Source organism: Lacerta agilis, chromosome 4 (genome assembly GCF_009819535.1).
Source record: "Lacerta agilis isolate rLacAgi1 chromosome 4, rLacAgi1.pri, whole genome shotgun sequence".
NCBI classification, from domain to species: domain Eukaryota; kingdom Metazoa; phylum Chordata; class Lepidosauria; order Squamata; family Lacertidae; genus Lacerta; species Lacerta agilis.
Window position 1 is genome coordinate 6,536,488 of NC_046315.1, and position 15,555 is coordinate 6,552,042.

The 15,555-nt window shown below is 39.5% G+C and overlaps 1 protein-coding gene across 1 annotated transcript in view; it reads left to right on the forward strand.

Annotated features, from left to right (window-relative positions):
* Nucleotides 1–14,158, forward strand: part of LOC117045045 (zinc finger protein 850-like) — a gene marked incomplete at its 5' end in the record, with an annotated part of 29,525 nt that extends 15,367 nt beyond the window's left edge. Inside the window, one exon of the mRNA XM_033145832.1 lies at nucleotides 12,298–14,158. Within this exon, the coding sequence (XP_033001723.1) occupies nucleotides 12,298–14,039 (1,742 nt within the window). The remainder of the gene's footprint in view (nucleotides 1–12,297) is intronic.
* Between the last annotated feature and the right edge of the window lie 1,397 nt (nucleotides 14,159–15,555).

Sequence of the window (15,555 nt, forward strand, 5' to 3'; positions counted from 1 at the left end):
GACATTTCCCTTTTTCTTTCAGGGTCCAGTGTGCTTTGAAGATGTCGCTGTTTGTTTCACGGATGAGGAGTGGGCGTTGCTGGATCCTGACCAGAGAGCTCTGCATAAGGACGTCATGGAGGAGAATTATTGGATCGTGGCCACTCTTGGTAAGACTCCCTGTGGGATTGTCATATCTGCCTGGAAACTGAAAAAATACCTCTATGTGACCAACCTCATATATTTTCACAGAGCACACAGGTTTGTTTGTTTTTTAACAATCTTCCTCAAACTATTCCTTTTTCTACCACGATTGGGCCGCTCTGAACATCCCTGGCCATCTTAAATGTCAGCTTCAGTATTGTTAGGAAAGATAAGTAGCTTCAGGTTTTCTGTTTTTGTTTTTGCTCCTGTCAGTCTTGGGTTGACCAAAGAGAAGACTGACTTTGGAGATGGAGGGGATGCCATGACTGGGCCAAACAAAATTCCTCCCAGAGAAGAGCCAGGCTTATTGAATCTCAGGTAGTAGTAGTGAGGATGATGATGATGGTGATGGTGATGATGATGATAGTAATATAGTGGTCACTTGGTTTACAAACTTAATCTTTTCCAGAACAGGAGTGTTCTTAAATCAAGGTACCACTTGTAGTAATAATTATAATTTTTATTTATTCTCTGCCCATCTGGCTGGGTTGCCCCATCCACTCTGGGCGGCTTCCAACACATATATAAACATGAAACATAAATAATAATTATCTGGTCCCGTATAAAAAGAGCATTAACTTTAAAATGAACAACCTATACAGTATTAGAGGCTAAAAATGTGGAAACCTTTTGTGAAAAGTGTATTTCTGAGGTTTGTTTTTTTTTTTTTATAAGAATTTATTGACATTTTTCTTATTACAACAAAAACCCACACCCACACCAACATTAAAAAAGAAAATACAAATCACTTACTCACTAAAACAAACACAAACATTGCCAAGTTTTCTCCTTCTTCCTTAAGCTTCTTCTCAGAAAAAAAAAAAATTTCTATTTCCGTATCTTGACACGACTTCCCCTGCCTTTTCACCATTGGTTTTACATCCAATCTATTTTTCTTAACCCCTTCTTTTAAAAATTAAACATACTTTTATATATAAAATGCAAAAATCATCTTACTTAACATGATCTACTATTCATCTTAAACTAGTCTTCTTGGTATTACCCCCATATGATCATACCTCATCCTAAATCCTCATCCATTATTCTTATCTTATTCTTAAACATTACTTATTCTTCTGTCCTGCAATCTGTTGCTAATCACATAAAACTTCAGATATCTCATTTAAAAAGCAAAAAATCTAATCAAGCTGCCGATCTTCACATTCCAATTTCAGATTACCATATCCAACCGTTTTAAATTTAATTTGTTACTTCACCCCACACCCCTTCTGTCCATTGTTTTCCTCCTAGTAATGCCAGAGCCCAGTTTCCAATTGTCTATTCTTTCCAAAAAGTCACAGAGGCAGACACAATTCAGCGCGCTCCTTGCGACGAACTTCAGAGTATCCATCTCACAAACTCCCGGCTGTTCCATTCCTCCAGACCATTCTTCTTGAAAATAGCTCAATTCTTTGTCCCATGCCCTCGAGCTCACACCTCGGGGGCTGGATATTGCAGAACTTATTACCGTCTTGGGTCTGCCACCCCCAAAGACGGAATCTTTTTTCTTTTGGAGCAGCCCTGTCTCTTCTTTCCATCTTCCTATCCACCCTCTCAGTTCGCAGCAGACGCATTCTTCCAAAGTGTCAAAATATTCAGTAGCCTCCTCTGCGGGAAATTCCTTTCTTATCAGGCCCCCACACAAGGCTTTTACTTTCCAGTAGAGAATCTCCAACCTCAGTTCCAGGAGTCTTTGTTCGTCCGTCAAAGTGGAATTCAAAACAAGCCTCCAAACAAAGCCCAACACGGTAGAAGGAGGGGTAGGAGTGAGTGTCATATTGCAGTTTCTGTCTTTATGTCCGGTTAGAACTTTTCGTCGCCATTTTCCATGAAATCAGTATGTAAGGACCGAGATTTTCAAATCGGGATATCTTTCACCCCTTTACTCCCCGAAGGGAAATTGTAACAGTCTCACTCTCCACAATTCCGATACTTTATATCCAATTAGTAGCAACAGTCATTCAAGCTGGTTAGCTTCTTCCGCCCAAAGGGAAAAGAACAGGCTGCCTTTCTTCTTCCCCCGGATCGTTCCATACAGTAAAGTATTTAGTCCAATCTCATACTTACGACCTCCGGGTTCTTCAGAACCTATCATCACAGGTAGAACCACAACGCTCATCTCGGGATTTGTCGCCGCATTTACATCCCGGTTGGGGCATATCCCCTATGGCCCGGCTCCGTGGTCCCTTCACCCCCACCCCCCCTTTACAGGGGGAGCGGGGGAAGGGTTCGGAGCACAACGGGCACCGCCGGGGAGCCCAGGGCGCGGGACGCTCTTCCCGCGCCCCAACCGGAGCCCCGCTTTGCGGTTGCGGGGCTCCTGACCCCCGGGATGGATCGGGCGCCTCGCAGCCGAAGCAGCCCCGACCACCCGCTATGGCGTCGCCAGCCGGAAGTCGTATTTCTGAGGTTTGATGGCTCATTACACCACTTTTGTGTGGAGTAATACCATAAAATTATATATCAATGGAGAGATAATTTATAATAATAATAATAATAATAATAATAGTAAGAATAATAGTAATAATAATAATAATAATAATAATAATAAATTTTTATTTATACCCCACCCTTCCCAGCCAAAACCGGTCTCAGAGCGGCTAACACCAATAAAATCAAGACAAAACATAAAAACCATCAGTTAAAAAAACAGGTTAAAAATACAATTTAAACTTTAGACTGCAGCCTCATTTTTTTAAGTGGCCCACCAATCAGACCATAAAGGAATGAAACATCAGGGTTAAACTGAAACCAACCCAAAGGCCAGGTGGAACAGCTCCGTCTTACAGGCCCTGCGGAAAGATGCCAAATTTAATGAAGAATGTAATGCAATGACTTTTATGAAGGAGTATTTATTAGAACAGCAGTCACAAAGAAAAACCGTGAAACCTTTGGTAACCATTGGTAACCTTTAGCTTTAATTATGGCCTTAAAACGCCTTCCCGTGAAGTGAACCGAGTTTTTAGTTCTGCAGCTGTAATAATGTGAAACCAAGACTGAATTATTGCCTTTGTTAATTGGGCTTTATTGCTGGGTTGCTTCTGACTAACAAGTTTCTTTAGTTGGCTTCATAGATTTCCGATTGGGTTAAAGTTTGGGTTATTCCAAGGAATTCAGCAGTGGAATAGGATTACAGTGGTACCTCAGGTTACATACTCTTCAGGTTACGTACGCCGCTAACCCAGAAATAACGCTTCAGTTTAAGAACTTTGCTTCAGGATAAGAACAGAAATTGTGCTCCGGCGGCGCAGTGGCAGTGGGAGGTCCCATTAGCTAAAGTGGTGCTTCAGGTTAAGAACAGTTTCAGGTTAAGAACGGACCTCCAGAACGAATTAAGTTCTTAAACCGAGGTACCACTGTATCTTGAAAGCACCTTTTGCACACAGCAGCAACATGACATGGAGCTGAATCCTGTTGAAATAGAATATGAACAAATATTTCTATAAATATATATAAATGCTTCAGTATGTAGGAAAAGATCACCTGCGGAACGTTTCAGTTTGGGCTCAAGTATTTCATTCCCGGATTTGGGGGCATTTACATTCCCATTAATGACACAAATTCTGCCCACACCTTTTGCTGCCACACAACCCCAGATCTTCACACTATCTGGGTGTTTCACGGTCGGTGTAACGCAAGTAGGATGTAAATCTTCTACGATTCTTCTCCTGGCATATTTCATGCCATCACTACCAAGCAAGGAGATTTGGGTCTCATCGCTCCAAATAACACTGTCCCATTGCTCCGCTGTCCAGTTAACATGGGTTTTAGCCATTTAGCCAGTTTAATCTTTTCAACTTTTGCTTAAGAGATAACAATGAGAATAAGATAAATCCCTGTGTTGCGAACTTCAAACCTGGTATAAAAATGTATGTGTCTTCTTGGACGTGGAGGTATTTAAACGTGACAGTCATCTAGCTGAGAGACCCCACAAAAAACCTACCGACTGCAACTCTCTTCTCCACTATTCCTCGTTCCACCCTAAAACGCCTTTGAGATAATTTACCTTACGGTTTAATTTTACGTTTGAAAAGGAACTCTTCATATCTTGATGACTTTAGAAAAAATGCTGAATCATTAACTGCTTCTCTATAAGCTAGAGGTTAATTATCCACCTGAGGTAATTGATAAAGCCAAAACCAAATCCTTTGTATTCCCCCCCATAATAAACTTTCTTATTTTAAAAAATATTCAGACAACTAACAAACACAGCAACATTAAAAATAGAATACATTAAGTCAAAAACAAAAAGAAGAAAGAAAAGAGAAAAGGAGAAAAAAGGGGGGGAGAAAAAAGATATTTACAATATTAATAAGAAAAACAATCCAATACAAAAATCAGAGACAAAGTTTATAACATAATTTCCAAAGTATAAAACACTCTTGATGTTAAATAAAAAGACTTCCAATTAATCTCGCTGTATCTGGTATTCTTCGTCTATGTTTATCGCACAATTACAAGCTTTTATTTTCATTCCTCTTATCTCTTTATTAACTCTTATTTTATTTCTCATCTGGTTCAGCCTAATTCTGCTAATAGGAATCTTCCTATGCCATTATCCTCCATATAATCCTTAAATAGTTTCCATTATTTGTGAACTTTTTGTTTTAACTGCTCTCTTACCCTTCCCATAGTTTTTGCTAGCTGTAGATATTCCAACATTAAATTTTGCCAATCTGTAATATTCGGTAATATCTTGTTTTTCCAATTTCTGGCTACTAATATTCCAGCTGCTGTGATCCCATACAGTAATAGTGTTCTTTTTGATTTTTTAAACTCATCTGGCACTATACTTAATAAGAATAATTCTGGTTTTTTCTTGAATGTGCATTTCAATAATTTCTTCAATTCTTCATAGATATTATTCCAAAATACGCTAACCTCTGAGCAATGCCACCACATATGCATATAAGATCCATTTACCTTACCACATCTCCAACATAAAGGCGATCTATATTTATACATTTTGGCTAGCTTTTCAGGTGTTTGGTGCCATCTATACATCATTTTTAGAACATTTCCCCTGAGCGAGTAACAGGCAGTAAATTTTATATCCACCTGCCATAGCTTTCCCCATTGATCAATTAAGATATTGTGACCTAGATCTTGCGCCCATTTAACCATTGTGGATTTCACATGTTCTTCTTTGAGATCCCATTCTAGCAATTAATCGTACATACGTGAAATATATCTACCTTTACTATATACTATTTTTGTTTTTCAAACTTTCTTTTGCAAGACCCTATTATGAATCTTTGGTGGATCTGAAAATATTGTAGCCGGTCATTCAGATATTCTTTAACCTCTTTGTATTTCTTTAAAGACCACTCCTCTTGATGTTTTTCTAGTAGTGTTTGGTATGTGGCCCACCTCCCCTCCATATTCTTTTTCTTACTGTGATGACTTCTACTGGTGAGGTCCACAGGGGTATTTTTGGTTCCAGAATTCCTCTATATTTCGCCCAAATATTATATAAAGATTTTCTTATTAAGTGATTTAGAAAACCCCTGTGGGCCTTAACCTTAACGTATAACAAATAGAAGTGCCAACTGAATCGATTATCGAATCCTTCCAAATCTAATATCCCTGGGTTTTCCAATGTTATCCATTCTTTGATCCATAGTAGCCCTGTGGCTGCGTGGTTGTTGTTGTTGTTCAGTCGTTCAGTCGTGTCCGACTCTTCGTGACCACATGGACCAGAGCACGCCAGGCACCCCTATCCACCACTGCCTCCCGCAGTTTGATCAGACTAATGTTGGTAGCTTCGAGAACACTGTCCAACCATCTCATCCTTCAGAATGGATAGATTCCTTGAGAATGGATAGATCAAACCTATCCATTCTCAAGGAAATCGGCCCTGAGTGCTCACTAGAAGGACAGATCCTGAAGTTGAGGCTCCAGTACTTTGGCCACCACATTAGAAGAGAAGACTCCCTGGAAAAGACCCTGATGTTGGGAGAAGGATGAGCCTGTTTTTGGCATTGGCATGCGGGGCACAGGGTGGTGGAGAAAGCAGCAGCATTCCCGCTGTTTTCTCCACCACCCCGTGCTTTGCACCGATCCCAAAAGCCTGCTTTTGGAATCGGCTGGCAGTGCATGGGGTGGTGGAGGAAATCCTCCACCAACCTCCCTGCCACCCACCGATCCCAAAAGCAGGCATCACAGCTGCCCCCTCACCTCCCGCCGAATGCAGAGGATGTTGCTGGATCGTGCCATCCCCTTCGCTTGCCACTGCCTCCCCCCATCCCCTGCCATATTCACCGGGAGGTGGTGGGAGGCAGCGGAGATGTTGCTGGATTGTGCCCAGCACCTCCGTTCGCCGAAAGAAGCTTCTTTCGGTAACGAAGGTGCTGACATGATCCAGCAACATCCCCTTCGCTTCCTGCTGCCTCCCCCATCCCCCGCTGCGTTCGGCAGGAGGTGGGGGAGGCAGCGGAGATGTTTCTGGATCATGGCCAGCACCTCCGTTCGCCAAAAGAAGCTTCTTTTGGCGAACGGAGGTACTGGCACAATCCAGCAACATTGCCGCTGCCTCCCCCACCTCTCGCCGAACGCGGCGGGGGATGGGGGGAGGTCGTGGGAGTGAAGCCTTTGCTCCATAAGGCGCACAGGGATTTTCCCTTCCTTTTTAGTAGGGAAAAAGTGTGTTTTATGGAGCGTAAAATACGGTAATTGTCTTCATATAAGTTTATACTTTTAGAGGTTAACCAAATCCCCAAGTATTTAGCCTTGTTTTTAATCTCTATCCCTGCTACCATGTTTCTCCTAAAATAAGACATGGCCATAAAATAAGCCATAGCAGGATTTCTATGCATTTGCGAAATATAAGCCGTTCCCCAAAAATAAGCCATAGTGACGTGGTACCTCCCATTAAAACAGCCTGGAGAGGCGTGGCTATGCAGCGTACTGATGCGATGCGGTTAAAATAAGACATCCCCTGAAAATAAGCCATACTGTGTTTTGTTGAGGGAAAAAAAAATATAAGACGGTGTCTTATTTTAGGGAAACACGGTATTTGTTGTAGTTCTTTTTTTCTTTTAACTCTAAATTTTTCGTTATTAATGCTGTTTTTTGATAATTTATTTTCAATCCTGCTACTTTCCCATATTGTTTAATTGTCTCCAGGGCTGCTGGTATACTTTCTATTGGGTCTTGGGTGGTTATTATAATCTCGTCTGCAAAGGCCCGTACTTTGTAAGAGTTCTTACCAATTATCATTCCTTTTATTTTCTTTTGTTTCTGATGTTTTGTAGAAGAATATCTATTGTCAATACAAATAATAAAGGCGAGAGAGGGCATCCCTGCCTTGTTCCTTTGGAAATAGAAAAGCTTTCCATTAAATTCCCATTTATTATCAGCCTTGCCTTTTGGTGTTTATACAGTGGTGCCTCGCAAGACGAAAATAATTCGTTCTGCAAGTGCTGTCGTATAGTGAATTTTTCGTCTTGCGAAGCACCAACGGGAAAATAGCGGTCTGACGCAAAAAAAAAAAAAAATTCCGTCTTGCGAGGCAATCCCATTGATGAATTCGTCTTGCGAGACAGCCTTTCGCTAGCGAATGCCTTTTGTCTAGCGACTTTTTCGTCTAGCGAGGCATTCGTCTAGCAGGGCACCACTGTATATTGCTTCAATGGCTTTTTGCATTCTTCCCTCTATACCAATTATTTCAACTTGTTTTTTCATGAATTCCCATGAGACATTATCGAAAGCTTTCTCCACGTCTAACAATAATAAGGCTGCTTTTTTATCTATTTTAAATTCCAAATATTCTATTATATCTACAATGTTCCTTGTATTGTTATACAGTTGTCTCCCTGGTATAAAACCCGCTTGGCTAGGGTGTATTACCTTTTTTGGTCAACTCTTTTAATCTATTTGCTATTATTGCAGCAAAGATTTTGTAATCACTGTTTAATAGGGAAATTGGTCTGTAATTTGATATTTTTTCATTGTCTATATCAGATTTTTGCAGGAGTGTGACATATGCTTCGTTCCAGGAATCCGGAATTTCTCCCTTTTCTAGTGTGTGATTCATTGTCTCAAGTAGAGGGACTACCAAAATATCCTCTAACTTTTTATAGTATTCTATTCGAAGGCCGTCTGGTCCTGGAGTTTTCCCTGATTTACTCTATCTAATTAATTTTTTTATTTCTTGTATTGTTATGGGGGTATCTATTTCTTTAATTTCTTCTTTTATATTAGTTCCAGTTTTGTATTTTTCCAAATATTGCCTTATCTCCTCTTTATTTTCGTCTTTTTTATTGTATAATTCTCCATAATATTGGACAAATTTTTCCATTATTGTCTGTGGTTTATCAATAACCCCCCTATTTTTATTCTATTTATCAATTTTTCATTTTTCTTTTTTTTTCAATTGCCATGCCAAATATTTACCCGGTTTATTTGCGAATTCAAAATTATTTTGTTTCCAGATTTTTAAGTTCCAATCCATTTCTTGTTCTATTTTGATTTTGTACTGTTTTCAACATATTAATTTCGGTTTTTAAATTTAATTTTTTTGGATTTTTATTTAGCTCTTTTTCTTTCTTTTCTAATTCTTCTAAAATTTTCTTTTTCTTTTTCTCTTTTTCTTTTTCTCTTTTTTGTATGGCATTTTGTTTTATAGAGTATCTTCTAATCACCGCTTTACTAGTGTCCCATATTGTTTTAATGTCTGGGTCTTTTTTGTTATTTAGTTTGAAGAATTCCTGTAGTGTTCTTTTTGCGACGTCTATTACTTTTTCATCATATAATAATGAGGTATTCGATTTCCACCTTTTAGTACCTGACTTCCATTCTGAATTTAGATATAATGAAATCTGGTTGTGATCAGATATTGTTCTAGGTAATATTTTAGTTTCCTGAGTTCTACTTAACAGCTCTGATGAGAGCTAAATGGCATCTATTCTGCTTGCCATATTTTTAGAATCTGAGAAGTACATATACCGGTATTCTCTTTTGGTTTCATTTTTAAATCTCCAGGCATCTTTCAGATTTAAGTTTTCTATCATGTTGAAAAATGATAAAGGTAGTTTCCCTTTTTTATTCTCCTATTTCCTGTTCTATCCATTTTTGGATTAGTGACGCCATTTAGATCTCCTAGGATTACCATTTTTCCTTCCACATATTCCAACAATTTTGTTTCAATCTTTAAAAAAAAAACCCTCTGTTTTTTTTTTTTTTTAAGTATTTGGCGCATATATTCCTGTTATATATATTGTTTCTCCGAGATATTTTATTTTCAATATAATTATTCTGCCTTCCGGGTCTGAGAATATTAGTTGTGGATCTAGGCCTGGTCTTACATATATCACTACTCCTCTTTTTTAACTTCATCCGCAGCCACAAATTATTGTCCTGGTTTATTAAAAATACTTTATTGTTTGTTCACTTTCTGGGCTGCTGTCTTGACATGGAGATTTCTGGTTAGGGTTTTCTTCTAATTGTTGTTTTTTAACTCCCAGTTCAGTTTTATACTTTCTGAAGAACATGTCTGCATCTTCTGGATTGTCAAACCTCCTTCTCCTTCCTTTAAAGTTGAAGGATAACCCTTCAGGGTTTTCCCATTTAAAATATATTGAGTTTGCTTTTAGAGGTTTTGTCAAGAATTGGTATTTATCTCTCTTTCTCAAGAGGCGTGGGGGGACTTCTTTCAGCATTATAATTTCTTCCTCGTCTATCCGAAGTTTCTTTTGTCTCCTAGTTTGTAAAATCCTGTTTTCCATTTATTTGAGGTGAGTGTTATTAAACGATCTCCTGGCCATTGGTTTTCTTTTGCTTTTTTTCGAGTTGACTCTAAATAGATTTTCTGTATTATCCACTAATTCTTCTCCTCCTACCTCTAGCCAAGCAACTATTTCTCTAATTAGAGCTTCTTGTAGGTTTTCATCCAACCTTTCTGGCACTCCTCTCAGTCTTAGAGTCTTCTCTTTGGACTGCATCTGTAACATAGACATCGCATCCCAAGTGGCCTCTTGTGTTATTTTAAATTCCCACCTTTATTTTCCAGCTTCCCCCCCTCTTTTTAATAATGTTTTATCTCTTTGGAGGATTTTTTTATGGCCTCTTGCAATTGTTGTGTTTTGATTTTCCCTTCCTCTGTTTTTTGCCATTTGTTTATTTTCTTCTGAAACCATGTTTAATTGTGCTCTCATCTCTACAATTGATTTTGTATTATCTTCCACCCTTTTATTCATTGTGTCTGGTTTTTCCCCAATTCCGTTCATTTTGTTATTTATTTCTCTTTTCAGCTCAGTAAATTCCTTCCTCATTTCTCCTATGTCTCCTTTCAGTCTTAAAATCAATTCTTTAACATCCATATCTATGTCTTGGCCTGAGTTCCTTCTTCCCTGTTGGTTATAAATCACACTTTGACTGTATTTTTTACTTGTTGACATAATAATATAATAACTTTCTCAGATCTTCTAAACCAAGGTTTCCACAAATTCCTGTCTTATTTACCATTTATTTCTTTTCCAGTCCTTTACTCTATTTACTGTTCTATTTCCTCTATTGTAATTTCAAGTCCAAACATTAGTGGTCGCTATTTTTCCCTGTATGGGTGCAGTTACAGTTATGGCCTCTGGTGTCGCTGTTCTCGCTTCCTTCCCTTTATTTATTCCTTAATTGTCTAATCAGGCTGTAATTTCAAGACTAACCATTGGTGTCGCTGTTTTCCTTTCCTTGCAACCTTTTCCGTCTCGGTTTCCTTCTGTTGATTTTTATCCTTTCTTCTATTCTTTGCTTATATCCTTCCTTAATCTTCTCATTGAGTTCTTAAATGTCCATGCCTTGTTGCAATCCACACTGCTCCATTTTCTCCTCAGGTAACAAGAAACTTTTCCAAATAACAACAGTCAAGTATCAGCAGTTTGTTTAGTTTCTCAGATAGGTTCTCTGTTAAAACTTCTCTGTTAAAAGTCCCCTTTTCTCCTTCAAAATTATCTCCAATTATCTCATTTCCCCTCAGGTTTGGTCAAAATATTTCACTCGATAAATCATAATTTAGTAATTTCCAAGTTATATTCAAGTGTCCCTACTTTGTTTTGTCTCCCCTTTTTCTGATTAAGATCAAGGAGGGTTGGTAGCAGTACAGCTTCCTTTTATTTAAAGTCAATTTCTACTGAACCTCTTGATTTCTGTGCCGAATTCTTAACACCGAGGCTAATTTCCTCTTTACTTCCGTCTCAGCCCCCTTAATTTCTGTTCTATTTTTCTAGTTGGCTAGGTTTATTTTTAGTTTGTCCTTTCTTCAAAGCCATCTAGTTGTATTATGGGGTAGTAAAAGTAGGAAATTTTACTGCTGCCCACCTTTGCGGTAACAAAAACCAACCAACTTGATAACAATCACATAACACACTGACAAAAGTTAAGCTAAGCAAGTTGTGCTTCCTTTTTCTGGTTATTTGGCTATAACGTTTAATAGAATATGGGTAATTGAACAAATTTTGTTGAATTGCATTATTGATTAAAATATCTTTGATATTGCTCCAAAAGAAGTGGTGTTATAAGCCATCAAACCTCTGAAATACCCATTTTCCAAAAGACTTCGACAGTTTTGACAACTACTCTATATCAAACAAAGCAACATTCAACAACACATCAGAATCTAATGATAAATATGTTGGTTAATGAAAAATAACACAGGTAATGAACACACACCTAACTCCCTTCAGTTCTTCTCCATTTGTTCCTGAGACACTTAATCCCTTTTTATTTCCATTGCAGATTGTGATGTATCAGGAATCGAGAACAAGGGTGACCACAATAAAATCCCCAGAGAGGAGAAGCCACATAAAAATTTGGAGTGTGGAGAAAGCAGCAGTCAGAGCTCCCATTCCACTTCCCATCAACAAAATCTCATTGGAAAGAAACTCTATCAGTACATGGAATATGGAAAGAGCTTCAGTCAGGGCTCCTGTCTCACTTCCCATCAGAGAATCCATACAGGGGAGAAACCCTATCAGTATGCGGAATGTGGAAAGGGCTTCAGTCGCTGCGACAGTCTCACTTCCCATCAAATAATTTATAGAGGGGAGAAACCTTATCAGTGCGTGGAATGTGGAAAAAGCTTCAGGAAGAGCTCCTCTCTCACTTCCCATAAAAGAATTCATACAGGGGAGAAACCATATCACTGTGTGGAATGTGGAAAGAGCTTCATTCAGAGCGCCCATCTCACTTCCCATCAAACAATTCATACAGGGGAGAAACCTTATCAGTGTGTGGAATGTGGAAAGAGCTTCAGGAAGAAAGACAGTCTTACTTGCCATCAAAGAATTCATACAGGGGAGAAACCCTATCATTGTGTGGAATGTGGAAAGAGCTTCAGTAACAGCTCCCATCTCACTTCTCATCAAAGAATTCATACAGGGGAGAAACCATATCAGTGTTTTGAATGTGGAAAGAGCTTTAGTTACAGCCGGAGTCTCACTTCCCACCAAAGAATTCATACAGTGGAGAAACCTTATCAGTGCATGGAATTTGGAAAGAGCTTCATTCAGAGCTCCTCTCTCACTTCCCAACAAAAAATTCATACAGGGGAGAAACCATATCAGTGCTTTGAATGTGGAAAGAGCTTTAGTTACAGCCACAGTCTCACTTCCCATCAAAAAATTCATACAGGGGAGAGACCCTATCAGTGCCTGGAATGTGAAAAGAGCTTTAGTTACAGCCACAGTCTCACTTCCCATGAAACAATTCATACAGGGGAGAGACCCTATCAGTGCCTGGAATGTGAAAAGAGCTTCAGTAAGAAGGAGAATCTCACTTCCCATCAAAGAATTCATACAGGGGAGAAACCATATCAGTGCATGGAATGTGGAAAGAGCTTCAGTCAGAGGTCAATTCTCACTTCCCATCAAAGAATTCATACAGAAGAGAAACCTTTTCAGTGCTTTGAATGTGGAAAGAGCTTCAGTCACAGCCACAGTCTCACTTCCCATCAAAGAATTCATACAGGGGAGAAACCCTTTCAATGCGTTGAATGTGGAAAGAGCTTCATTGATAGCTCCGAACTCAGTTCCCATAAAAGAATTCATACAGGGGAGAAATCCTATCAGTGTGTGGAATGTGGAAAGAGCTTCAGACAGAGCTCCTCTCTCACTTCCCACCAGAGAATTCACACAGGGGAGAAACCCTATCAGTGTGTGGAATGTGGAAAGAGCTTCAGACAGAGCTCTTCTCTCACTTCCCATCAAAGAATTCATACAGCGGAGAAACCCTATCAGTGTGTGGAATGTGGAAAGACTTTCAGACAGAGCTCCTCTCTCACTTCCCATCAAAGAATTCATACAGGGGAGAAACCCTATCAGTGCGTGGAATGTGGAAAGAGCTTCAGTAAGAAGGAGAGTCTCACTTCCCATCAAAGAATTCATACAGGGGAGAAACCATATCAGTGTGTAGAATGTGGAAAGAGCTTCAGGAAGAACATCCATCTCACTTCCCATCAAAGAATTCATACAGGGGAGAAACCCTATCAGTGCATGATATGTGGAAACAGCTTCAGTCAGAGGTCCTCTCTCACTTTCCATCAAAGAATTCATACAGGGGAGAAACCCTATCAGTGCATGATATGTGGAAAGAGCTTCAGTCAGAGGTCCTCTCTCACTTCCCATCAAAGAATTCATACAGCGGAGAAACCCTATCAGTGTGTGGAATGTGGAAAGACCTTCAGACAGAGCTCCTCTCTCACTTCCCATCAAAGAATTCATACAGGGGAGAAACCCTATCAGTGCATGGAATGTTACAAGAGCTTCAGACAGAGCTCCAAACTCACTTCCCATAAAATAATCCATATGCAGTTTGGAAAAACAATTATACAGTCTAATCAGCACCTTTTTAACCAGACCTTTTCCTGATTCATATCTAATGCCCTTTTAAAATGTGGTGTTTTGTGTTTTTATGTTGTGTTTTTATGTTGTAACCATCCTGAGACCCGTGGGTGTAGGGAATAGGTGCCAACTCTTAAAGGCCCAGGGGTCTTCCCCCATATAGGTATATGTGTGTGTGTGTGTGTGTGTGTGTGTGTACACACACACACACACACACACACACGTATATATATTTGAGGAGATGTGGCGTTTGCCCATTCATTATGGAAACGTACTGGGGGGGAGCAAGAAAGGCTTAATAGGTTGACCAATAAGAAAGGCCGAGGTGGTGCCTAAATCAGGGCTTTTGGCCGTTAGTTTGGTTGGTTTCTGCCCCGCCCCCTTTTTAATCCAAGCTTTTATGGAAACTTAACATATATACACAATAACAAAAATTACCAATAATTCCCTAACATAAAATACAATACCTACATTACAACAACTACAGAATTTTACACTTATAAAATCCACCACCCACCTTCTACTTCCCTCCACAGCGATTTGACTTCTTTATACCTTTTCCCCTTCCATTCTATTATTTTTATTAAATTCTGATCTTTCCTTCTTTCTTTTTTGGTTTTGTTATTGCTTACATTGTTTATTCTATTAGCATGTCGTTTTTGACATATAATCTTCGAAATAGTTCCACTCCATTCTTAACTTTTGATTGGATTGGTATCTTATAATTGTGGTTAATTTTGCCAATTCTATATACTCACTTAATTTGCAAATCCACTCTTCCTTTGTTGGTATGTCCTGAGATTTCCATTTAGTGGCAATCACTACCCTGGCAGCTGTTGTTGCATACAAAAAAGATTGTTTTTTTCTTATGTGGTATGTCTTTGCCCACCTGCCCTAACAGATAAGCTTCGGGACAGTATCTCTCCTGGGCTGTCTCTTCACAACGAAAAGAAAGAGAGAGGAAATGCAGGAACACGGCGAGCCGTCACAGCTGACCAAGCAGCAGTGGTTCAACTGACACTCCAGGATTTATGGCAACAGTACCTCCAGCTCAAGAGTCAGGTGGATGTTTTATCTGCGGCATTGACCGAGCAACGAGCGCTTTTTCAAGCGGCACGCACGGAGAGAGTAGGTAAGCCGGTAGCAGCTCATCCGCGGAGTTTCACAGTGGAGAGCTCGGAATATTTGTCGTTCAAGACTGAGGTTTCTTATCTCCTAGAGCTGAAAAACACAGAGTTTAAATCAGAACAGGAGAAAGTCACATATGTGATAAGTTTCCTGGAGGGGAGAGCAAAGGATTGTGTCATGCCTCTCATTGTCCGTCGTGATGCCGCTTTGGGGAACCTCCAGTCCTTCCTGCAGATTTTGAACACAATTTTCCGCACATGAGGCGGTCACTGTTGGTGTTTTCTGGACGAATTTTAGTTTACTGGTGTAGAAGTTGAAGTGGGATCTTAATTCCCCACCTAATGCTGCCCTGTTCAGAGAAGGACTGAACAATGAGATATTAGACCAGCTTGCCCAGATGCCGGAACCAGAGTCG